Source organism: Urocampus carinirostris, chromosome 4 (genome assembly GCF_059441175.1).
Source record: "Urocampus carinirostris isolate Australia breed hairy pipefish chromosome 4, RoL_Ucar_1.0, whole genome shotgun sequence".
Classification (NCBI taxonomy): Eukaryota; Metazoa; Chordata; class Actinopteri; order Syngnathiformes; family Syngnathidae; genus Urocampus; species Urocampus carinirostris.
In genome coordinates, this window is record NC_142352.1 from 39648812 (window position 1) to 39676217 (window position 27406).

The 27406-nt window shown below is 39.9% G+C and overlaps 1 protein-coding gene across 3 annotated transcripts in view; it reads right to left on the bottom strand.

The window, feature by feature from the left end:
* myzap (myocardial zonula adherens protein) overlaps positions 1–21527 on the bottom strand; it is a 30688-nt gene extending 9161 nt beyond the window's left edge. The window contains exons 1-7 of one of the 3 annotated variants that reach the window (XM_088334517.1): positions 21200–21527; positions 15446–15514; positions 6326–6394; positions 1631–1801; positions 1466–1558; positions 342–455; positions 115–267 (exon numbers count right to left, since the gene is read on the bottom strand). In XM_088334517.1, the coding sequence (XP_088190643.1) occupies positions 115–267; positions 342–455; positions 1466–1558; positions 1631–1801; positions 6326–6394; positions 15446–15514; positions 21200–21280 (750 nt within the window). In that variant the 5' untranslated portion in view covers positions 21281–21527. The remainder of the gene's footprint in view (positions 1–114; positions 268–341; positions 456–1465; positions 1559–1630; positions 1802–6325; positions 6395–15445; positions 15515–21199) is intronic. The other 2 variants (XM_088334516.1, XM_088334515.1) reach the window with 2 other exon arrangements.
* Positions 21528–27406: the final 5879 nt, after the last annotated feature.

Consider the following 27406-nt stretch of genomic DNA (forward strand, 5'->3'; position numbering starts at 1 on the left):
CGAGCAGGCCGACTCGTCACACCAGCCGCAACAGTTTCAATGAGTGTGTCAGAGCAGGTGCTTTCACAGTGATGTCACACAAAACCACAGAGGCCTGATTTATAAACATTCTACCTGAAGTTTGAGCGTTTGGTTCTCGGCATGTGCTTCAGCCAGCTCTCTCTCCTTGTCTCGGAGCTGTTCTTGTGTTTTCTCACAAGTACTGCGTAAAGTCTTCAACTCTTCCCTCGCGTCAACTCGATTCTGACAGTTCTCCAGAAGGGATTTCTGCAAAGGCAATACAATTGCTCTAAGCATACGACCGTTTCTGTCTTTACAGGTGAAAAGGGGCAGTTTGTTACCTGCAGGCCGATATTGGATGATATGAGGGAGTTGTTCATCTGATCAAATCTCTCCATCGCTGCTGTGCGGATCTTCACCTCCGACTCCAAACTTCTGCGGTGGGAGTTGGCAGCCTGGAAAGTACCAATATACAAAATTTTGTATATCAGTTGCCGCTACGTTGATAGTAATAATAGTATTTAAAAAAGGAAGCAGTGTTTTTGTTAGCAGGGCTGTTCTTGAAAAACAAATACTCAATTAGAATTTGCATGGATTAATATCATGTGTTTTTCGGATTAATATTTTTGTAGCAACAATCTCAACTTTCAAAGAATAAAATACCTAATTGGGAGGAATTGTAGTTTATGTGTGTTTTTTTTAGATTGAAATTCTTTAATTTCAAAATATTTAACTTAAATTTCAGATAAAATATGACTATTCATACTTACAATAAGAAGCATTGATTAAAATGTTGCCTCTTTTAGATATAATTCATAATTCATTTGTGAAAAGCGATTAAATATCATAAGAAAAAAATTATACTTAAAATAAAAAATAAACAAATTTACCAGTAGAAGACACAGAAAAAATATATTCTTACCTCAGTGGCAAAACATTCTGCTCCACTTAGGTAAAATGTTTCCTATTTTAATAAATTTTATCTCTTAAAATATACTGGAACAACGAACCAATGGGAAATCAACTGGACAAACGTAAGCACAGAATTTACGGTAAACATGCTCTGAATTTTGGTCTTTTTATTTGTAAAATTAATTTTGCAACACACCATGCCTGGAGAAAACGAAAAAAAACCTTGTACATTACCCAGAAATCGAGAAGGAAAAAAATTAATTAGTTTGAAGAGAAAAGACAAAATGGACATGGCCTGTCTCAGCTACATATTCGTCTAAAAGCTTTTACGATTACACAAGAAATATGAATGCAATTTTTAAGCAGTTTTAGGTGGTTGGCTTCAATGCGTGTATATACGGTAATTTGGAACTAGATAGTTACTTCAGAGTAGCGCTCTACTTTTGGGTTTCCAAAATCCCGGGGTAATGGAGTACTTTTCAAATGAAATACCTCGTAATTATTTTCCGTAACGTGCCAAACACTGATGATGACGCTCATCATATACCTTTACCTTTATTTCCTGTGACAGCTTTTGCACAGATTGCTGCATGCCTCCAAACTGGCCATACATGCGCTCCCTGACCTTCTCCAGAGAGTCTCTCACCTGCAAACACAAGCAAATGTGAAACGGGCAAATGAAATTAGACAAACTGTCTCGCGTTGGTCGTCTGCTCACCTCCCTGATGTACTTCATCTCATCATGAAGGTGACTGACAGTCCACTCTCGCGCTGTCACTTGCCGTTCTGTGTCAGGGCTGCCACTCTGCACGACGCCGTACATTTTGGGACCGTGATGCTGCGGCGATGGTGATGGCGAGGGCCTCCCATTGGTCATGTCACCCAGGTGCTGAGGGAGACAAGAACACGGGGATCAGGTTACCTGCTGGGACGGTCGATAGGTGTGCGTGAGTGTGTACGTGTGTGAGTGCAGGCTTGGGTGTCAGTGGTCAGCAACCAACGGACTGCGGGTCATTTGGTGATGGGCTATGGGTCGTTTGGTACCAGGCCTTGGGTCGTTTGGTACCGGGCCGCACATAAAGAAGAAACAATGCCTTAGTTTTCCTTCATCGTATTCCAGTTTACTTTTTGCAGTTTCGATACTTAATGGGTTTTCACCGTGCAATAATAATGATAATAATAATAATAAATTCTACTTCGAAGCGCCTTTCAGGGCACCCAAGGTCGCTGTATAAGGAGTACCAAACAACAATAAGGCAAGAATAAAACAAGAATAAAAACAAGCAAGTAATAGATGGCAAATAAAAACACAGTAGAGTTAAAAGGGGGCAGATGATTATGAAAAGGCTGCGCGTGTGCGGCACAGTTCATGTCTTGGGAACCTCCTGCGTGGGTTCAAATCCAGCTCCAGACTTCCTGTGCGGAGTTTGTATGTTCTCCCCGTGCTTGCGTGGGTTTCCTCCGGGCACTCCGGTTTCCTCCCACATTCCAAAAACATGCAGGTGAATTGGCCGGTCCAAATTGTCCCTAGGTGTGAATGAGCGAGCGAGTTGTCTGTCCCTGTGTGCCCTGCGATTGGCTGGCAACCAGTTCAGGGTGTCTCCTGCCCACTTCCCGATGATTGCTGGGATGGGCTCCAGCACCCCCGCGACACTAATGAGGATAAGCGGTGTAGCTAATGAGATGAGAGATGAGATGAGATATATATATATATATATGTTATTAATATCTAATAAATTAATAAATATTTCTACTTGGCAGGTTTTGACTATCAAGGGACCTTTTTTGGAATGCAACTGCCAGAATTATCGTTTTGTTGAACAGTAGTAGGGGAAAAACGTCTAGAGTAAAAACATGTATTAGGCCACTAAAATTATTCTTTTGATGTGGGGAGTAGGTTTAACACAGTGGAAAATATCAAGGATTCTAATGAATAAAAATAAAATTTTTAAAATGTGTTTTGTTAGCAAATTGAATATACGAGGCTTTTACGTCCTGTATAATGTTCAGGCCAGTGGAAACAGGAAGTTGTGAGCGGATGCTGAAAAAAAAGTTGAATTGAGGGTGTCATATTTCTGTCGCCCAGAACAACGAGCTGGTGTCACTTTCTGCCTTTTGGCCTTGAATGTAGAAGAAGCAGTGTAAAAAAAGCAAATATTGACATCATGTATTTAAATTGTGGGCCAACTCCACAGTACTGTATACGGGTTTTTCGACATTTTGCCACACCATTTTCTTGGCTGTCTTCTTATTCTGTTTGCAATAAACAGTGATGGCATTAGAATGAGTTTATCCCTCTGATATGTTTCATTAAATGATATGTAAATATGAGAGCTACACCTCTTAAGCACTCAACCTGTCCAAACGCATTTTAAACACACAAAACTTTGAAAACAAATATTTTCCTGACTTCAATGGCGGGTAATTCTGCTCATCATTATTATTTTACATTCAAGATATTTTCTTTTGTTTTTCTAGTAAAAAAATGTGACTTAAAACGTGCTAAATAACCTCAAAGGGCAGGAGGTAATTTCTTTGTAATTTCCAAATACTATTTTCTAAGAAGATTAGAACAGTAGTACTTAAAATGAGTAAAACCATCTGCTACCTGACATAATGCATATTTTTGCTAGTTTTAAGAATACACTTAAAAGAAGAAAGCCAAAGGGACAATAATTTTTTCCAAAAAATAAAAGTATTTCTTAAATCCATCCATCCATTATCTGCACCGCTTATCCTCAATAGGGTCGCAGGGGTGCTGGAGCCCATCCCAGCCATCTTCGGGCAGTGAAATGAAATGAAATGATCTGCATTTATATAGCGCTTTTCAAGTCAATGACTTCCCAAAGCGCTTTACAGTGTGCTTCACATTTCCCAATAGCGGCCATGATCTGTGCAGCCATGTAAGGCGCTAACATGCTTATTGGGGGTAATTGGGGGTTCAATGTCTTACCCAAGGACACTTCGACATGTAACACGGACAAGCCGGGGTTCGAACTGGTATCCCTTAATCTTAAGACGATCGCTCTACCTCCTGAGCTACTGTTGCCCCAGTGGGCAGGGTACACCTTGAGCTGGCTGCGAGCCAGTCGCAAGGCACACAGGGACGGACAATTCGCTTGCTCATTCACACCTATGGACAATTTAGACCGGCCAATTAACCTGACATGCATGTTTTTGGACTGTGAGAGGAAACTGGAGTGCCTGGAGGAAACCCACGCAAGCACGGGGAGAACATGCAAACTCCACCCAGGAGGTTTGATCTCATGACCTCAGAACTGTGCCGCACACTCGCAAACCACTGCGCCGCCGTGCTGTATTTTTTAAAATCGTACACAATTGGCAAAAAATGTGCCTCGTTGTAATTACATTTCTTGTTTGAAGATATTGCATCTTGGTTCTCTAAATAAATAAGAACACACTCACTAAAATGATAAAAAAAAATTATAGCAAATGGCAAATAATTTTGATCCCTTTAAAAAACATTTTTTTCCCAAGACTAGAAAGAAAAAGACAACATTTTCAAGATTTTCCATCAGCTAGGTTAGAAAATATTGCTAATGTTAGGACTAAATAGTCATTTTTACTAGATAAATAAGTGAAATTATCGATAAATTGCACTGTGTACATAATTTTGCTAAACCTAGTTTTTCGTCATTTCTATTTAAAGCGACAGTCTGCGTTATTTAAGGCCTCCTACTGGTGAAAACAACTTCTATCTATCTATCTACACTGGTCATATCTCTCGAGAGGGTTGGCCGACAGCAAGACAAACACATACAAATACAAAGATAAGATAAAAAAGGGAAAAAGTAGAAAAAAACACACACAAAATGTTTTGGACCATGGCCAATCCAAATGCCCAAAGACCCAAACAAGTTAAGCACCTTGGCACCCAAGTTGGTCATGCTTTCGTCCCTCCAGATGAAACGGGACACAATGAAGTGGCCATGTCACTCGGGTCAGGGTGACACAACACAGTCTTCTGTTCAACAGCAGGGCCCGACAGCTTTCACTGGTTTACCCCTGCCGCATAATACGGGTGCCCTGCCCGTCCCTTAGAACGCGTCCAAACATCCCACTATCCTTTTACAACACCTCTCCCCTCATTCCTATCACTAACAAGAGCTCTAGCTTCCACTATATTTAGACCTCTTTCCTGCAGTGCACTCATAACACCATCCATCCACGTCAATCGCGGCCTTCCTCTTGGTCTCCTTCCATTGACTTCTGCTCTGTAGATCCTCTTCAACATTCACTCCTCATCCATCCTCTCCATGTGTCCAAACCAACCGAGTACTCTCTTAAAACAACTTAATTCTTAAATAAATAAATAAATAACAATGTTTCTTTAAATAATACGCGAAAATTCATAAATTCTTATTCAATTTTGCATTTTTAAAATATTCATAGGTCAAGAAATTTGTATTTATTTGCCAAAACATGAGCCACACCTGGAGGGAGCTAACACTATTGTCCGCTATCTTGTTGCTACAGTTACAATAATTAAACAAAAAAAGGCTTGGAAAAGAAAAATGGTGTGGTTTAGTGTCATGATTACTGATGCGGGGCACCTGAATCTGCTCCGTTGGCGGCAACAGCCGCGGACCCTGATTGGCTGTTATACACTTTTTAAACCCACGCCTTCCTGTCAACATTCGTCAGATCGTCTGCGAACCTTAGCTACACGCAAGGCAAGCTCTTTTGACTCCTGACTCTATCCTGCCCTGTTTTCCGTCTGATTCCCGTTGCCGACCTTTTTTCTGAATCCGTTTACGTTTTTGGTCCCCCGTCCCAGCAACCTGTTTTTTTTGCTCTCGACATTGCCTTCGATTGACACGGAAGTGCCACTCCTGCGTTCCCAGAGATCTGCTACCCGTGACCAACGATCACGGGATCGTGGGTGCAAGTCCTTTCCTCCCTCTAAATAAGCTGAGTTAAACGAACGCAATTGGGTCTCGTCTCTGTTCCTGGTCAGTGACAGTTTAGTCACATCGGGTCTCCATAGTTTTGATTTTTCCTTGTGCTTTTTAGCGCACATTTTTGGTTGCACAACACATTACAGCGACATCTAGAGTTCAAATAATACACAATGTCCCTTTAATTACATAACCGCTACATATCTTTTTATGAAATTAAATACTAAACAGTGTCATGTTCCTTGTTACAAACATATCAAATAGCATTTTGTTGAACCTTTAGTATGCAGTTGTACCAGATGATTGGCGTTTTTAATTATTATTATTTTAAGTTTTATTTTTGAGTGTTCTAATCTATAAATATGTTAACAGAATAATTTGAGGCACTTTTGCAATGGGACTAATTTCCTTGGAACTTGCTTACATAATTTTTTTTATACTTTTCTTGCAGAAGCTTTCATGCGCTACTCCAAGTGTACTAAATGTGCATCTACCAGCTTGGGTGACTCTCTGCCAGCCGGCCTCTCTCTTTGAATGACGCCATTCCTCTTCTTCCAGCCATCCTGCACACAGACATTACATATGAGCATCAAAGATCATTTCAAATGTGGAAAGATTGAAAGCAACAGTTGCTTTTAAAGGTACTTCCGAAATCTAAAACATGCAAAATGTGAGGAAAAAGTGTATGTTTTTTGCATAAGATCTATAACTATTTAGCCGGTGCATTTCATTTTTTTCTAAGATAATGCATTTTAAATACAGCATGTCCTGTCTTTGTCATCCTGAGTTGTGATCAGAGAAACACCAGCACCCGAGGAAGCCAGTCGCCATATTGTTGTACGTGTTGATTCGTGGAAGAGGTTCCAAGTGTTTTAAGAAAGGTTTTTGTAGTTTTTGTGGAGAATGCTTAGGTGTTGTGTACCAGGTGGTTGCAGTAATGGTACAGCAAAGGGCAAGCAGCCAAAAAGAGGCTAACTAGTATAAAAACACACACTGAGAGCCACCAACGGGGGAATAACTGGGGCCGATAATGAATGTCTATACTTTATGCGTAATCCTTGCACTGCTACACATTTCATAGTACTCTGTTTAGGTGTAGGATGCACCTGTCGTCTTGCCTGCGATCCCACTTCCTAGAACAATGCCAGACAAACTAATGCTATTTTTAAACAGAGTTGTTTCTGAATTTGTCTTTCGTTTTCTATTACTTCATTTTGTGATTTATGTAGCTTCCTCATTTTTCTTTTTTTCCCCATTATTACAGGTTTTCATTTCCTGAATTCTTTTGGCAATGATCAGGAAGCCTTGCACTACTTGTGATGCATATTCAGAATAAATAAACATCAAAATGACAACAAATTCAAGTATTTACAAGCAATTTACATAAATTCAAGCACTTTTCAATCCTTTAAAAACCCAACATTAAAATTCAAGAATTTTAAAGGATTCCAAGCACCCGAGGAAACCCTCACGCAAAAATTGTCAACTTTGAGACTAAATTTCTCGGGTCCGCCGGTGCGTGGATTATTTTGCAACATATTTGCATAATTGTGGGGAGGAACACTATACGTTCTGTGCCTCAATGAAAAAAACATTCTGAGTGAGAATACCTCTAAGTATTGCCTATCTGAACTGACATTCCAGTTCTGCTGTCCGTCAGTCTTCATTCCGAGCGGAGATAAAGGATGACAAGGAACAGAACAAAGCCACCTGTGTTGCGTTATGGACACAAGCCAACCCCTAATTTCTCCAAAACTCCATCTTAAAAACTTTACTTCCTTTCAACCTATCCACAACATAACATATAAATGCCAATTCAGACTGCTGCAATGTGTTTGAACACACAATACTAAGTTGACTATGTTTGGTTTTACTTGACTGAAACTAAAGTTTTGAGACTCTGTGAGAGTACAGTGCATGTTTGTTTGGTTGGCGAGAGAATACTTCATTAGCTACCTGGGAATGCGATTTTTTTACCTAATATTGTGGCATTTAGCGAGTACAAACAACTTAAATGCAGCTCGTAGAATTAATTACACACCAGAGTGATTGTAAAGCACTTTAATGTGCGGTTGAGTGATCAGAAAAGTCCGTCTGCAAGGCAAGACTTCCTCATGAAAGAGAACAGTGAGCCTTTATACAACGGCTACTTCCAAGCTAATAAATTGCATTGAAGTCAGTTTGGTATCTTTTGATTATGAGACTGTTATTATGTAGGATAAACAGAAAATCAATGCCAACTTTTCTTTCCTCAAAAAATAAACTCCAGGAACACTGTCTAAAATTTTCAGAAATGAAATCCCAACACCAGTTCTATGCTTTTTTTAAAGCTTAATTTATCATGTCGTCTAAATTGACTGTAAAACGTTTTCCCTATCATTTGTGGTCATTGTGGCCAATCAATGTCATACAGGTTATTCATGTTGGGTAATAATTTTGCAGTTATTTAAAATTGTACTATTTTCTAACCCTTCTTTTTTCAAGTTTTAACCAGCCCCTGGGGGTAGGGCGCCCGCGCCGACACTGGAAGGTTGCTGTTTCGAGCCTTGGTTGTCACAAGCCAGAAACGGAGACAGGACCCAGTAGCGATCGTTTACTTAGTTTTATTGATAAAGAGAGAGAGCAGTGCTTGCTTCCACGATCCGATGATCGACGGACACGGGTACTAGGAACGCAGAAGGGGCACTTCCGTGTCGAGCGAGGATAGTCGTACGCAGCAGGAATACTGGTCACTAGCCGGGACAGGAGAGCAAGGGCTACCTCCCAGAAAAGAGATCAGCAGGTATCAGGCAGGAAACAGGGCAAAACAGGTCGGTGGTCGGGATGGCAGAGCAGGGCAGAAACGGGTCCAGAAACGGGTCGGCAACAGGTATCAGGCAGGCCAAAACCAGGCAGGAAAATGTCGGAAGGTATGAGCTTGCCTGGCTGGGAGCATAGGTTCACAAACAATCTGACGGCTTCCAAGAGGAAGCCAGGGGTTTAAAAAGAGTCTCTGAACCAATCAGCGCTCAGGTCCGTCACAGGTGCCCTGAATCAGCAATCATGACATTGGTCGAGTCATACCTAAGAACTACAACATTGGTACCCGTTACCTCTCTGTTTGGAACTCGGCATTAGGGGTTGGAATTGGGGGGTTTGGTCTCTCCCAACATCAGTTGGGTTGAGCGAAGGGACTGGGAATCCTCTCCTTAATATCAATCTCCCAGGAAGAGTCAAGAATGTGAGTATGTTCTCAACTTTAGCCACATCCCACTAGGGGAGTATGGCCCCAGTATATACATACAAACATTTTTTCCAAGTTTTACTATATTTTTATCTTGTTGACAAAAAGAAAAAAAATACCTAAAATGAGAAAAAAAAATGTGTGCCGGAGAATGAAATTTACATTTTAACTAATTAATTTTTGTTTTTGGTAAAAAAAGAAAATATTTACAAAAATGAGGAAATGTATGAGTAATATTTGTATTTTTTGACCAATTTTATAATTGATTTTTCCTGTTCAATCTAATAAAGCTTCATCAAACAAAATAAGTAATACCTTATGAACAGATAAGTATTATACAATTTATTTATTTTCAACATTCATCTGCTGCCACCAACTGATATAAATGAATGTTCCGGTTACTTAACTGATCACTGGAAGAAAGAAAATATCCTATCATAATGGCATTCTTTTTTCAAAGATAATATTGGGAAATTTCCTGCGTTACACTAGACAAGGTCACATTGAAAATAACTCAGATATGGGGGATCAATTTTGTATCTCAATGTACATTTAATAAGACACAAGTGCACCTCAGGTTTTTTTAAGTGTATATACCAGGGGTCCCCAAACCTTTTCCTGTGAGGGCCACATACATTTTCCCTTCTCTGATGAGGGGCTGGTGTTAATCAAAGTTTTTAATGGAAAAAGTGTGACGATTGCAGGAGAGCATAAATGCAAAAATGTATTGTTTTTCAGAAAGACAATCAAATAACCCTTCTGGATTCTTCACAAACAAAAAAGTCAGAAAATAAATAAAAACACCATTAATTAAATGAATAATAACCAAATATGCCCTTCTGGATTCCCCACTGAACAAAAATAATGAATAACACAATTTATGAAATATTAAGCAAATACCACTCCATAGGTTTTCACAGAAAAATAGTCCATAGAACCTAAAATCCCTGTTGTTCGAAACACAGTCTTTACATAGTCCAAGATCCGCTTAATTGCCAGAGCACAGGACCACTGATAGATGACTTACGAAAAGGCAGTAGATTGTATCCCAGAGACGAATGTTAGTGTTGTTGTGCATTTCACATGTTAGCAGTACAATGATTTATTTTCTATTCTTCTATTCTTTTCTAAGCATTGTAAGTGACCAACGTATTGTTGTTGTAACATGTGAAATACACAACCAAATATGGTGACCAAATCCCTTTTAATTATGTTATAAATATCACTAGCATTCCAGTGGTCATAGTTTAGGGTTTTCACTACCACAAGCAGGGTTCAAATCCGGTTACGATCCAAAATGTGCACCTAGACTTTGCAATTTTTTAGGTGAAAAAAAATGCTCCCTGGTATTGTTCAAGGGGGCGTAGTTTGGGGACCACTGGTATAGTTTTAGACATTTTGAAATATCATTCATTAAATCTTTTCCATCCTTATCTTTGACTTCATTGTGTAATTTGAAAACTAGAGGACACAAACTTGTGAACTCTGCTTGTACCTCGAATCAACACCACATTAAGGATTATCTACGTTTAAGCACAATAGCGGCCGCACTTCAGAACTTTGCAGGAAATCCTCCTGCATGCATCTGGCAATTTTATGTGGGATTGATAAGGAAACTCATAAATAACTTTTTTGTAAGGCATTTTTACTGCTGCTTAGGTTACTGATTAGGATGTTTATGTAGATTAACTTCTGTTTCCAACGTATAGAATTTTTCGCATTTTATTTTAAAAACGTGTTTTCGCCAGGGTTCTTTGCCATGCGGTGCCTGCCTGTTGGAAAAATGTATTTGAATAGTAGGCAAAAATACATACATACCATCATACCAACTTTATTTTTAAAATAAAAAAAAATCAAAGGTCGAGAAATTTGTATTTCTTCTGCATAGTGGAATCCATACTTAGAGGTCGCCGCCATGTCTGCCTGAAATCTTGCGGCTACGCTGTGCTCTGTGGCACTGGTTTTCATTCACATTAGACAACAGTGTCATCTATTGGTCAAATATTACACACTAGGGCTTAAACTACATAAAATGACAATTTTGGCTGTAATTTGTTGCATCACCACACATATAAATACCATCAAAACATAAGCTCACCCTACAGAGAGCAATGAGCTGCAACCAAAAATGTAAACATGTTACTGTTCCTGAACAAAAACATGTGAATCCATTGTCACTTTTGTAACAGAGCTAATGAGAGACAATTAAAATCTTAATTTGCATTAGGTTTTTATTTTCAAATTATTGTGCAATGGAAGGTTTTTTAGTTCTCTAGTTGACTTTGTTGTACAGTTGTATTTTCATTACATTGCTCCTTTTTTAGTTTAACACTCTTGGCTTTTGTTCTGAGACCGTTGTAAAAGAAATATTCTCATCTCAACTCATTAGCTGCACCGCTTATCCTCAGTAAGGTCGCTGGGGTGCTGGAGCCCATCCCAGCAATCATTGGGCAGTGGGCAGGGGACACCCTGAACTGGTTGCCAGCCAATCGCAGGGCACACAGGGACAGACAACTCGCTCGCTCATTCATACCTAGGGACAATTTGGACCGGCCAATCCACCTGAAATGCATGTCTTTGGAATGTGGGAGGAAACCGGAGTGCCCAGAGTGAACCCACGCAAGCACGAGGAGAACATACAAACTCCGCACAGGAAGTGCAGTAGCTGGATTTGAACCCACACAGGAGGTTCCCAAGACCTTAGAACGGTGCCGCACACGCGCTAACCACTGCCGTGTTGCCCTAAAAGAAATATTACTTTTTATTTTCTATTCTGTTTAAATTGTTAATGTAGTTATTTAATAAAATAGAAAGCATTTGTATTACCTAAAATCTCTACGCTGTATTTATTGACATGATAAGCTAACTCAAAAGGGAGGGGTTCAATTGCTCAATGATAATAACATTTCCAAATAAAAAATATCTAATCCGTATCGATCGATACTTCCTTGTATTTACCTGGATCGGATGGATACCAAAGTTCCCAGTACCGCCCACCCCTGCAATGTACACGCCGCACGCACTCAGCTGCTCTGCGGCTGTTTGCCGATGGTGATGCCGCCTGGCCGCTTTTTGTTTGGCTTGAAAATGACGTGCTGACTCCAACACGTGGCGTCCTCCTGTTTGGTGTGCGTCCAGGACCCTGACGTGCAAAGAACTTTGATCCTGCAGGATCGTACACTGATAACACGACGCTGAAATCGTAAGCGTGCTTACCCAACAGAAGGTGCGGTCGCCAGTTTTGAGGGACGTGTTTTTCGACGAGTGGCAGGCCAGGAAGACGTTTGTCTCCCGTGTGGTGGCCTTAGCAGCACCAGTTACAAAACTGGCACAGCTTTGTCACTCACGCCACATGCTTTGACTTCAACAAGGCGAGGATCAAAATGTTTCTTTTTGGCTCATTAGGTGGAAAATTTACGATGATAGATAATACCCTGATAGTGTTTGTTATCAATGGCAAGCTCATTGGTCACTGATTATTGTTTGAAAACTTCACATGGCCGAGTTAAACTAGATGTGACAATTTACAGGAAAACACAATGTAGCAGGGTTCCGCTGCTGTATTTAGCAGAGGTAGGCAATCCTGGGTATTTTGGTATCGATCCAATCCATGTAAATACACGGTAGTATCAATCGAAGACAATCCGTAACGATACGTTTTGCTTGGAAATGTCATGATCATTGAATAACTGAACCCTTCCCCCATTTGAGTTAGTTTATAATTACGATAAACACAGCACGAACATATATTGAACTAAAAGTATTTCTTTTTTTTAACAGTATATAAAAATAAATATTGATATTTCCATAACAACTTTTTCAGAACAAAAGCCAAGAGAGACCCCAAAAAAGCAGCAATGCAATGGAAACACAAATACTGAATAAAAATATAATCTAAAGAACAAAAATACCTTCCATTACACGATAATTTGAAAATAAAGTCAGTAAAGCAAAAAAAGTGTGAATTTTCTGACAACGGATTTACACTCTTTTTTACAGGAACAGCAACATGTTAACAATTTGGTTGCAGCTTGTTGCTCTCAGCCGGGTGAGCTTTTTTCATGTGTTTATGGTGTTGCTACTGAAGCAGACCACTTAACCAAACATTTTACACCTCACATTGTCCTTTTCTGTAATTGAAAAAAAGGCTGCACCGCCCTGCGCTTCACATTTTACTCATTTTTATCTTCTGGTAGGGGAGGGCTAATAGATTTGGCCATCTATTCTGCCTTGCAGGCAGGATTCAGCGGCAGGCCAGGTAGGGAAAGGTACAAAAGGTGTGCCTGTCAGTTACATCCTCAGGCATAAACTTATAGTGGCTAAGGGCGCTAGGAAAGAGAGAAGGGCTGTGCTATTTACAAAGAGAAGTGTGCTTTGAGGAAATTGGAGGAGGTAAGTATCAATCCCAGGACAATAGTTTTGATCCAATTCTCTTTTCATCCTTCTTCTTTCTACCTTTGTCCCACATTCCCTGGATCAGGGGAGTCCAAACTTTTCATAAAGCAGGCTGGATTTGGCAAGCTGAAAATGTATGAGGGCCGACTGTTCAGCCTGGCATTCTTTGAACAGTTTTTAATAAATTCACCCCCCATTAAAGGTTTGCAGGGCTTGGCGATCAGTGATGCAACCTTGTAGCTCGCCTTTGAAGCATTTTCATTTGCAGGTTCTCATGAAAAAGCGCTGCTGTGCCGTTAAAACAGCTTCCTTTAGCTTCTCCTTTTTACAGCATTCGTTTCCAGTTAGCTTTTTGTAGTCAGCATGTTTTGTCTGGTAGTGCCTTTTGATATTATGCTCTTTGAAAACAGTCACTGTCTCTTGTTAAATTAGGCAGACACAGTTGTTTCAGTGAAAAAAAACACTCAAAGTTCCACTTGTCCTAGAATTGGCGGCCCTCACAGTCAACTTTCCTTTTTTTTTTAATCTACAGTCGCCTTGTAGGAAATGGGTTGGACTAAAATTCTCATTGAAAGCGAAGGGCAAGGTGGCCAAAAAGCTACTGCCATCATCTGGTGAAATGGTGATTTATTTTTTTGGGGGTACAGATTTATTTTATACGGCCAGTGAAAATGATGTAACTGGCACCCGGATCGGACTATGCCTGCCCTATATACAATTCTTATTTATTCCCTTCCTTTTTCGTACCTTAATTTTCCCATTATGTTTCCCTTCAATCGTTTCTATTTTCGCCTATCCTTTTTTTCCAAACATTTTTTTGTCCTTTTTTTCCCTCCATGTATGTTCATTCCTTTCCAGTGTTGGGAACGTTACTTTAAAAAAAATCAATTAGTTATAGTTACTGACTACTTCTTTCCAAAAATCAAAAAGTTTTAGTATGTCAAAGAATTTGAAATGTTCTGAGCAGTATCGGAGTCAATTGAATAGAGAAGAACTGACAGGTTATAGAACCATGTTATTTTCAATGGACCTCACCAGCAACCGATTTATTCTACACTTGAAGTGCAACAAAAGTAAACAGTAAATATTCAATGAAATAAAAATGAACAGTCAACAATATAAATCTCCCAACCTGAGACAATGGTCAAGTAGAAATAGGCAACCACACTTCAAATATTTTGTTCACAGCAAAAGTCAACAGTAAAACAATATAGGGACTATCCAATCCCTCTTTCTGTGATGTTATGTGCGTAATAACATGAGAACTACTTTACCCACAATGCCACATGTAAATTAGCATGTGCAGTGCGTCCTCTAATGTTTACAGTTGTATGTTACAATTGACTTGCAAGTGGCGCTAAATAAACACCCATCCAGGACAACATGCATCATCACAATTTATTCAAAGTAACGCACCGTTGCTTGCTTTCAAACAAAGTCTAAGTGTTCCTTCCCACAATTATGCAGATCTAGGCTTAAAGCACACTTATATTCGATATCTTACGAATGATGTTGAACTCAGGAAGCTGTCAACCGGACATTCTGTTTCATGTGAATGGTGTATTGTCTGTGCAGCCCTTTGAGACTTCTTGTGATTAAGGGCTATACAAATAAACAGGGCTTGACTTAACTTGAACAGCGTTATAACGTCGGAAATGATAATGAGTTACTGAAGAAATAACACCGTTACGTTATTTATTTATAACGGCGTTATTCCCAGTACTGTTCCTTTCAGACATTTGTTGCCTTCCCCTTGTTTCTCCTGCCCGGCCTTCTACGGCACGTGAGATATACAATCAGGCTTCAGTTCTCTTGAAGAATGTGAACCACATGTATTCTCTCTCTCGCACACGCCCTTCAGTCATGATTGCGTAACGCGGAGCAGACATCTTGAGGAGATTTCTGATGAATCCTTTTAGTTATTCAAAGAACAAAAACTGACCAATGGGAGGATTTCAGGGGTGACAAAGAAAAAGAAAAGTCCAAAATGTCTTACCGCAGTTTTGAGCTCCTTGCTGGTGTCATCTCCGGGATGAAGAGTCAACCGGAGGCGCCTGATGGTCCTCTAAGAGAAAGAAAAGAAAGAGTGGGCTAAATGCTCTCATTTCTACATTTCCTAAATTCCCAAAACAGCAGGTGATTCACCGTTGTTTTCTTCTTTGTACAATTGAGTAACTATTAGGTTATAACATGTTATTACATTTAAAAACAAATGTAATATGTTTAGGTCCTTATATTTTTACAAACATAACCAAATAAATCTTTGCTTTAAGAATATTCCATATGGTCAATAAAGGGAGAAAATTGAATACATTTTCATATCAAAACCAAATCTGTAGAAGAACTGTAGTAATAATTTTAATAAGCAAAGACAATTCATGAAAAATGTATAAATTCATTAACTAACTAACCAACCAATCAACTATTTTTACTTTAGAAAAGGGCAATTTAATTGATTTAATATTATCATGATATAAACATTTTCTTGAACTTGTCAGAACCAGAACAAATGGTAGACCCAATCGCATAACGTTTCACACAAAGGTTTAATGGGATCTTGAAGAAACAAACGCCAGCGATCCGGTGATCGCTGAACAGGAGGAGCAAGCAGCTCACGAGATCAGAGCCTGATCAGAAGTGATTCGCAAGATCAGACCGTGGTCAGGGGCAAAAACAGGTCGATAGCCGGAGCGGGAGATCCGAGCATTGTCAAATTGACAAAACAGGTCAATAGCCGGAGACAAACGGGAAAATCAGGAACAGACGAGTAGGAAACTGATGAAGACGGGACCGACGGGAGCCAGAGTCAAAGTGCCTGCTTTGCGTATGCAGAGGTTTGCTGGCGGACTGACCAGGAGTGACTGGCGCACTGGGTATAAATAGGAGGGGAATCACTCGGGCAACAAGCAGCAGCTGGCGCCAAATGAGCGGGCACAGGTGAGGGCAATGACTAATCATGACAGAGCTGACTTTTGAGAATTCCATTTGAAAAGAAAATATATACTTTTTATTTTCAAATGTAAAAATGTAAACAGCTAAATTCATCTCAATTTAAATCTAAAAAAAATGGACAGAGCTGTAATAAATATAACATATTATCCTTTTCACTACCCGTTTTATTTTATTCTATTTTTTTTCCAAACCAGTGGGTGGAAACATATGCGTGCCTGGAGAGGGATGGGCTCCACCAGGCTGTACTTGCCCGAGACACACCATAGGAAATGGTGCCCCTACGAACTGTGTGGTAAAGGGATCCAAACAACCAACCACCTGAACAGAACTTTACTTTATCACAAATGCTGATACTGAGTGTTTTTTTAATACTTTTTAAAGACCCAGAGAGTAATATCTGACCACTAGATGGGACTGTATTGTCGATTGCGAACAAAAACCAGTGCCGAGAGCACAGCGGAGCAGCAAGATGCCAGAAAGAACATGGCGGGGATTCCACTATGTAAAATAACTATATATTTCTCAACCTATGATTTTTTTTTTTTAATTAAAATGAACGTTGGTATAATATTTCATGTATTTTGCCTTGTTTTCAAATAAGTGTTTCGGTTTTGCTGAATGGATTATTTTTATACCACTAGGAAGCACTAAATATCACACACTGTCCCTATAAATACATAAATTGAAAAAACGACTAGCATAATCCGAAAAAATATATATATTCATAAAAAAAATGAATACTGATTTGAATATGTCGTATCAAAACCCGCCTTTTCAGACTTACCCAAATATCCTAAACTGTCTCCCATAGTCCCCTGTTTTTTTACTGTAAATTTTCTTCATTTTTTGTATTTATTATTTGTTTTTTTTTTTTGTTTGTTTTTTTATTGATATCACTTTTTTTATTATGTGTTCAGTGACCTTATTATTATTATTATTATTATTATTGTTATCATTATTTATAAAAATGCATGTAGCTTTATTTGACATAATATGATCCCCAACCAGAGGGAGCTGACATGACTGTCTGCCATCTTGCTGCAACGATTACCCCAAACGCCCCCACCCAAAATAGTGCGGTATGGTCATTTTGAGTCACCATAGTTTTTATCCTCCTTGGAACTTTTTAGCGCTCATTTATGGTTGCAACACACAATACAGCAGAGGTCTCCAATGTGGTGCCCAAGGGAACCTGTATGCAACCTGAGGTGCCCGCAGACCTGTTTTAAAAATAGATCACCAATGCTTGGTCATTGTGATTTTCTAGTAAACTACTTTGAGCAAACTTTTGGAGTCAGGGGACGCATTGGTTTTAAAAATTGTGCCCAGGGAGACCTATCCAATTTTTCTCAATTGCATTTATGAATAAATATACATGAATGTTATATTTCTTTTTATATTTGTTTTTAAATACTGTACATTAGTTTCATCAAATTGGTTTTGAAAGGGTGAGAATAAAGAAAAATAATATATATGCTCCCTGTTTTAAGCACCTATATTGATATCTAGTTATGTAGTATTACTGTAGTATTTTGTAGTATTTCTGTAGAAGTGTTTTAGTGGTATTTCTGCAGTATTTTTGTCATATTACTATAGTTGGGCTTTGTTGTATTTTTCCATGATTTTTGTTGTATTATACTTTAATTTTTGTAGTCGAATTTCTGTAGTACTATTACTGTAGTAGTATCTCTGTTGTATTAATGTAGTTATATTCCTGTTGTATTTTTGTAGTATTACTGTACTTGTGTTATAAATAGTATTTTTTTAAGTATTACTGTGTTAGTATTTCTGCAGTTGTATTTTTGTAGTGGAATTTTACATAATCGTATTACTGTCGTGGTTTATCTTTAACATTTCTGTTGTATTGTTTCTCTTTTAAGAATTAAAGCAAAATAAAATATTAAGTCCACGTTTTATCCACTAAATTAAATATTTAGTTTTGTAGTAATTTTGTAGAATTCTTGTTGTAGAAATGTTTTAGTAGACACAAAAGAACAATAGGGACAAAGCTGGCACGAGAAAAACAAACAAAATTGTAGTACTTTATTGATTATTTTGTCCCAAAAGCCAGTTTCTGTAGCTGGGGATTGGCGCGCCCAGCTCTCTACGCACCCGACCCCTTTGGCCCCTCCCACTGGTCTTGAGCCCATGGGAAGACGGACACACGTTGTTCCTTCGTTCTGTGCCCGGCCGGACCCCAAGAGCAAAGGCCCGGCCACCAGGCGCTCGCCAGCGCACCCCACCTCCAGGCCTGGCTCCAGAAGGGAGCCCTGGTAACCCGTGTCCAGGCGAAGGAAATTGTGGACCAAAGTCTACTAAGTGGTCTACTGATCTGCGTTTTTTCTGGCTCCACACTTAGAACCTGTTTGCCGTGGGTGACCCTACCAGGGGCTTAAAGCCCACGACAACATAGCTCTAAGGATCATTGGGAAACACAAACTCCTCCACCACGATAAAGTAGCAGATCATGGACCCCGGACACATTGAAGAGACTATGTCTCTAGGCTGGCCTGGGAATGCCGAAGGATCCCGTAGGACAAGCTGGAGAAAGTGGCTGGGGTTAGGGACGCCTGGGCTTCCCTGTTAAGGCTGCTGCCCCACAACCTGACCCCGGATAAGCGGAAGATAATGGATGGATATTTACTATTGTATGTATAGTGTCACAATATTCTCACAATTTTGGTACAGTGGTTCTGATTAAAAAGCCTGGCAGGCCGTATGTAACGCAAAGTTTGCTCACCCCTACTACTTCCAATAATTAACCTGGTAATAACGATAACGTGATAAATTGTTATTTTAGAAATGTGTATTAAACTGGGTGCTCTTTGTGCTAATTAGAGCAAAAATAAGCTCCCATTCTGAATAGGTTGGAGACCCCTGCAATACTGTGACATCAGTGGTCACATACATACACTGTCCCTTTACAAAAGGGTGTGCATGATACAGAAGTCATACTGGTTTCATACTTCCACATGATGACATTTAGAGAATGTATCATAACAATTTCAGTAATGTGACTTGTAGCCACCCAGCAGGAATGTTGTATTATAACTATTATCATTATTTTATTTTTTTCTGTATCTTTCTAGCAACAGATGCATGAAGCGCATTTAAGATCACAGGCCAGTTGTGTGAGTGCTGCGCATTGTTGCAATAATAACAGTTCTGCAAGCTACAACGCAAACTGCAGTGGCCCCGCCTTCCACGCTGCCTCTTGTCCACATCCTAATATACACGGTGTTGGAACAAATGCATTACAAAGAAGCGCGTTCCTGGAATGGAAATACTCTACTCTGTAACGTGTACTTTTACTTATCTCCACTGTCGTTACATTGCGTATTCCATGCCTTTTGTACTTGGATGATTCCTCTATAATGCCATGTAACCCAAATTCCGCCGGCAACACAACGTTTTAAGATGGTGGGCGTGTTTGTATATACTAACAAAATACGACGCTGTCCCGAGCAGAGTATGAGGTTGCGTAACTTCTCCCTACTGATATTGTTCCTACCAAATGGTCTGCATTTGGTATATGGTCCGCATTTATATAGCACTTTTCAAGTCAATGAAGACTTCCCAAAGCGCTTTACAATGTGCTTCACACTTACCCATTCTCACACACACTCACACACCAATAACCGCCATGCAAGGCGCCGACCTGCTTATTGGGGGCATTGGGGATTCTTGCCCAAGGACATTTCGACATGTAACACGGAGGAGCCGGGAATCGAACCTGCGATCTGTTATCCCAAGATGAGCTCTCTACCTCCTGAGCTAATGCCGCCCTATATGCCTACAATATGCAGCATACTCAAATCAAAGCCGTATTTGCAACCATATATACAAAACTGAGATCAAGGAGTCAGTTAATATGCGCAAAATTGATTGTTTGTTACACATATATATATACATATATATATATATATACACACACACACGTGTGTGTGTGTGTCTGTCCACCCAATAAAAGGGGGAGGGAGTTTAGATGTGACCACCATCTTTCCCAGGCAAGCAGGTAGGTTACCCTGGATCTAACCCTAACCCTCACCCTCACCCCCACCCTCACCCTAACCCTCTTTGGATTCTTTGCACTTTGAGGTTGTTCAAGCATTTCCAGAATTTTAATCTCCACCTGGACTCGGTCTTACTCTTTGGGTTTTCCATTCTCATGTACCAATGACCCTGCCAAAAGGGGCGAAGCCATTAAAAAATGGTTTCATGTCTCAATACAACATTCTATTTCAACATGTGGCTATTTTAAGGCAGATTCTGAAAACACAAAGAAAACCCTTGGACAGTACACAGCAATGAAGGAGGAAATCTTCGAGTCATTTGAAGGCCACAGACAAAATAGATATGGAGTGTCTCGGCTAAGTGTTTGTTTGCAAGTTCTCAAGATTCCACCAGAAATATAAAAGCTTCACTGCTTCCACAGGTTTGTGTGCAAATTATATGCTATTTCTTTTATGTTGTGCCTATTTTTAGGCAAATAAAGGTGGGCTGCTTCAATGTGAGTATGGTTTTGTTACTAGATAGCTACTTTCAGAATACTGGAACGTGCTACGCGTGGGTGTCAGTAATCCGGGGCGTGGGGGTGAAATGAGTTACTTTTTAAATGAAGGAACTAGTTAAGGTAACGAATTACTTTTGTCAGTGACGCGTCCAACACTGCTTGTTATACATGCATTGTCAAAATGCAGCAAGCAAAACACGAGTGGGGCGGGGTGAAAGACTGAAGTTCGCAAAATGCACTTGCCAAGAGAAAGTCCGCGCGGCCGGAGTTGCGCGATGTTCTTACCTCGTTTGTGGACTCTGGCAAGTCTGCAGTGGTGGTGGTAGTTCTGCTGGAAAGAGTGGTTCTAGAGCCGTAGTGAAGCATGTCGCCGCTCGTGTTTACTCCACGGTCACACACTTTGTGCCCCCCTCCGCCTCCTCCTCAGCAGCCCGATCCTCCCACTCTTCCTTTCCCTGCTTCTTCCTGAGTTAACTCTCAGGGGCACCATCGGGAAATTCCTGCCAAGTCCGGCGAGGTGAAAGTCAGTGCGTCTCTCCCGAAAACCCTCGACGTCTCTGCTTGCTCGCTTTCCTTCTGAGCTCCCATCCGACCAGTCGGGCCACATTTCACCTGCCTGCCTCTTCTACGATGGGCGGATCGACTCAATTATTGATATTAGAGATACTAAGCAGGTACTTCCAACGGATCGATAATATTGTCTTGGGTTTGATACTTTGATAACCCTCCACCATTTTCTTCAAAACGCAGCTTCTATAATATGTGACCTGATCTACCGAAATGGGTTATAATGAGGCGAATATCAAATTTGCGTTATGGGTATCAATGAAAAGTATAAAAAATTAACTTTAAAATATAGCATAGTCAAAGCTCTATGATGAACTACAAGTATTTAGAAGTTATGACCATTTGAATTAGGACCTTCCATCCACACTTTTATCAAAAACCTGAAAAAAGATCACGTTTAATGTTTTCTTTGCTTATTTTTTTTTGTTTCAAAATAACTATTATAAAGGGTTTGGTGCTGTTGATCAGTGAGTATTAAGCCCCTGGAATGAGTTCAGTATGACATATAACCATTATATGGCATAATGGCTTTGATCAGATCTATGTACACACATTGAGGCAGCCAGCACTTCCGTTTTCCAGTGAATGAGGGCGTGTAAGCTGACCCATGCAGGTAGTAGGCACAGTATACTGAAACAGTGTGGTAAGACTCACAAGGCATAGACAGATGGGCAACAGAGCTTCAAGTGAACATCATCTGGTCAGAGAGGAATGATGTTTCGTGCACACCTGAGAGAATGCGATTGCCATGATGAATACAATCATGAGATCACTTCACTGGAAAATTAAGTGCTGAAAGGTTTTTGCAAAGTTCGTGCATTGTTTATGCATAGTTCATGCGTAGGTTCAGTGCTCTTGCAATAAAATGTCATTTTGCAAGCATAGTGTCCTTGTGTTTTTGGAAAGTCTTGTTTAGATACTGGAGGTATCACAAATGAAAAAAAAAAAGCAAAGTGAAAGTTCTGCTTGAAAGCAATCCTTTCATAAAAAGCTGGTTTTCTCAGAAGTTTTCTTCGAAATTATTATTTTCTGTCACGGTTGCCGCCAGCTGCTGCTTGTTGCCTGATTGGCTTCCCTCCTATTTAAACTCAGTGCTCTCATTCACTCCGTGTCAGTCCGTCAACGAACCTCTGCACTTGCACGACTTGTATTTTGACACTGTCCGGTATCTTGCTCGTGTGTCCAGTATCCGGTATCGATTCCGCCAGTCTCGTCCTGTCCGGTATATTGCTCGTGTATCCAGATCCGGTATCGATTTCGTTTGTCCTGCCCTGTCCAGTACTTTGCTCGTGTACCATTATGCGATATTGATCCCGTCTGTGCCGTCCTGTCCGATATCTTGCTCCAGTATCCGGTATCGATCCCGTCTGTCCCTTCCTGTTCGGTATCTTGCTTTTGTATCCAGGATCCGGTATCGATCCCGTCTGTCCCGTCCTGTCCGGTATCTGCTCGTGTATCCTGTGTCTGGTATCGATCCCGTCTGTCCTGTCCGGTTCCAATCTCGTCTGCCCCTGGCTTCCTGTTTTCCTGTGCCTGACTTATCTTTCTCACTTCTTCTGCCCAGCAATCGCCGAAGCGCTGGCGTTTGTTCCCGTGCATGACTGCCCCGTTTCGGTAAAATAAAGTTTGTGTGAAAACTTTACGTGTCTGGGTCCACAGTTTGTTCAGGTTCTGACAATTTTCAAAAAACGGCGCAATGTTCAACTCTCAGGGTGAGTTTACAGACGCTGCCCTACTTACAAACGAGATTCGGGAAGGTCGTCCGTAAGTTGAATTTGGTGGTAAGCTGCTTCATTGCTATTTTTTGTATGTTTAAGGTTTATATAAGTATGTTTAAGGAATGTATAAGTAACCTGTATTGTTTTGTACTAAAAAATAAACATTTCATAAAGTCACGTTTAACTTACATTTGGAAGTTGTGCTTTAAGAAGTCCTCCTTCGTGGTAAAAAGCGGCTGAAAAATAATTGATCCAATTATTTTCTCAACCGCATCAAGCTTTTTTATTCCACTTTCATTTCAAAAGTAACAGCTCGCCTCTTCTTTATACTTTACACGAACCAAATATTAACGAGATACAGTATTAAATAATAAAAATGTCAGAGTTTTTACCGCGCTGGAGATACATATAGTATGTTTACACACTAGGAAGAGGAAGCCAGATTTCTTCTTCCGGGTGAATGCTGGGTGAGCTCTCATAGCGCCACACGCCGGTAGCGGCGGAAAGAAACACTACAGTACTGTCCTGTATTTGGAAAAAGGTGCACACAATATAAAATCTAACTTACAGCAAAGTTAGGATATTTTTTGACATCCCGAAAAAAATGTTCGTATTTACTGTTTATCGTAAGTCGAATGGTTGTAAGTAGGGGAGCGTCTGTACTAAAGAATGGTAAAAGCTAGGAACAATTTTTTTTCATCAAGGGGAGAGTTAAAGCTTTCTTTTCACATGTCCTATCAATGTATAATAGCTACAGAACGAAATTTAAGGTAGGCCGTCAAATATTATTTAAAATGGCAAAAATTGGGTGGCACCCGTTCTTACCATTTGAGAGAAACATCTGGCAGTGAATGAGTTAAGCACCTCCCCCTACCAGGCCTGCTGCAACAGCCTGCCTGCCTGCCTGCCTGGAAGAAGAAAGGACCAAATCTATCTGCGCATCCTTAGCCAGAAGCTAAATATGACAGAGGCAAACTAGAAGTGTAGTGCATTGTGCACTTTTCTCAACAACAGAAAAGGACAATGCCATGTGCCATTTGTGTGGTAAAATGAATACATGAATGAAATTCATTTGGTCACAACAAGCTGGAACAACAAAATATTTGTACCAACAAAAGCTGTACAATACAATAATAATATCCATAAACATGTGCCCAAAGGGAGTAGGCTGAAGCTGAAGCTCTTAAGTGCCCACATTGTTTTTCTTTGCTGGGTAGACATATTCAAAACCAAAACAAGAAAAGAAATCTTTTCTCCACAAAGGAAAATTAGAAAACAAAAATATGTCAGAATGGTCGGCTCCTGAGGCAAATGTACTTTACATGAACACATGAAATTTACTTACTTTAAGAAAAAAAATACTGTTCCTGAACAAAAACCTGTATATCTGTTGTCACTATGACAACAGAGCCAAAAGGGCTTGTTCGTTACCTCGAAGATTTTTGGTTTGACTCCCTTGACATCTGGTCTGGAACAGGTGTAGTATTTCATTTTGTTTTTAACTGTTAAATGTTTTTACATTGTATTGTTTACACTATTTGCAATTTCTGACTTTATTTTTAAAATATTGTGCAAGTATAGTTGACATTGTTGTATTGTATTTTTTTATATTAATGGCTTTTGTTCTGACACAGTTGAAATAGAAATATTTCTATTTCTATTTTTTTGTACTGTTAAGTTTGAAGTTATCTTATACGAAATGAAACATTGTTAGTGCCTGAAATATTTGTGCTGTGCTTATCATAAATACAAACTAAACTCAAGGGAGAGGGTTCAATTATTGAATGATCCTGACATTTCCGAGCACGGTACGGATAGAAACTACTATGCATTTGCTTGGATCGAATCGATAATAAAATTCCCAGTATCGCCCACTTCTACTGGCTAGGGATGGGCCGGGTTCGGCCGGGCCCTCCCACTTATACGACAGGTGGAGCTCGGGACTGACAGCTCCAAGAGGGGATCTTGACATGATCTGCAGACAACCTAACGTAACTTGAACTCTAAACTCCATGACGACGTTGAGTTGCCTGTTAAGCTGGGAAACAAAGGACGGCTGTCGGACTACCTGTTGATACGATACAACGCATTGCAAAAAGTTAGAATTCAAATTGCCTTTATTGTCATTGATAACAACGTAGTGGAGGTTAAGGGCGCGCGGTACCAGGATTTTTGATATTGGTTTGATCCAAGTAAATAAAGGGTAGTATCCATCAATACTGATCCTGTTTTTTGCTCTTTAATGTCATGATCATTAAATAATTGAACCCATCCCGTCTTGAAGTAGTTCACAAATACCTTATAAACAGCACAACGATTTAGGCAATAAGATGCTCTGTTTTTTTTATTAAATAACTACAGTAAAAATCTAACAGTACTGTACCGTCAGAACCAGAACTGAAGGAGGACCCAGATGCGTAACGTTACTCACCTAGAGAGTGATGACATGATTGTCCACCATCTTTCTGCTGGGGGTAAAAAAAAAGTAAGGTTGAGAGGTTCGGCAAAAAATGCGAAGAAAAAGGGTGCATTTTGGTCACATTGTGTCTCCGTAATTTATTTTCTTCCTTGTGCTTTGTGGCCTCTTATTTACGGTTGCACTGCTCAATACAGCAACATCTAGTGGGCAAATATGATACTGTGCCCCATTAAAAGAGAAAAAACAGATAAAATAGAATGATAGGATAGAGAAATCCAAAATATTTACAAGGTAGTGTTGGCCTTAGTTGTAAGTGCATGAAAACTAGTGTAATTACATTAGAAGCAACATATTTAAAGGGAAGATGTACAATTTCTCACAGTCTATTACTGTACACTTATTAAGGGTGGTGATGGCCCTTGGAAAGAGACTGTCTCTAAGCCTGTTAGCCCTTGTTTTAAGGGATCTATAGCGCTTACCATAGGGCAACAGGTCAAAGAGGTGGTGGAGAGAGGAGTCCTTTATAAAGTTGTTGGCTCTACGGTCATATTGCAAGCTGACTATCTCCTCCAGACTGGGCAGAGAGCAGCTCATCAATTTTCTGGGCTGTGTTGATGACTAAGGTTATTCTGGTTTCAGCCGTGTTCCTAGCATACCATACCAAGATGTGGCTTTGTAGTACCAGCAGCTTTTTTCTGACAGTTTGTTTTTCCTGACCTGGAGTAATTGCATAGTCAACATTGCAGAATATGTAAACAAATAATGTAGACCCGGTGGTGTCCAAACTATGGCCTGCAGGACATCTGCGGTCCACCAACCATTTTTTTCATTGAAGTATCCACAGCGAAATATTTTTTTACTACAGTACCCCTTTAGTAAACATTGTTTCACTGAAAACATTTGACATTGTAGTCCCAGAAAATAAATAAATAAACAAAACAACCAACTCTCCCATCTAGAGTTAATGTTTTTCATTTTATGTATTAGTTTTCTTATTTTACTAAAATTTGAAAATAAAAATAATTGATCATTTTGGGATAAGGCTGGAAGCGATATGTTGATTTTATTTCTAATAATTCCTATTTTTATGTTATATTTACGTAACGTTTTGTTTAGTATTTTTTCTGTATTTATTGATGTTTATTTCTCTGTTACGATTGCCATGGCCCCAACTGTGTGGAGCCAGCTGCGGCTTGTTGACAGATTGACTTTCCGTCTATTTAAGCTCAGTGCTCTCACTTTTCCCTTGTCAGTCCGTCAACGAACTTCTGCCTCACAAGACGTGGGTTTTGACTCGGTCCTGTTTTCTGTTGGCATTCCCTGTCCGGTATTGTTCCCGTTTACTTTTTCCTGTTTTATATCGGTTTCCAAATTTGTTCTCATCTTGTTTGTCCTGTTTAATTTTGATATCCTGTTTTGATATCAATCCTGTCTGTCCCGTTGTTTAATAGCGTTTTCCAGTTTTGTTGCCGTCTAGTTTGTCCTGTTTATTTTCGATATCCTGTTTTGATATCAATCCTGTCTGTCCTGACCTGTCCGGTATCGACCCCATCTGTCTGATATCTGCTCGGGCAATAGGTATCGATCTCGTCGGCCTCTGGCTTACTTTCATTCCATGCCAGACTGCTGCCTAACATGCATGACTCCCCATTTCCCGTAAAATAAAAGGCGTGTGAGAAACGTCACACATTTGGGTCCTGATCCTCTTTCGGTTCATGACATTCTCATTTTTATCAAAAATCTCAATGTTGTATTTTAATGAAAAAGGAATTCCTCAAATAAGCAAAA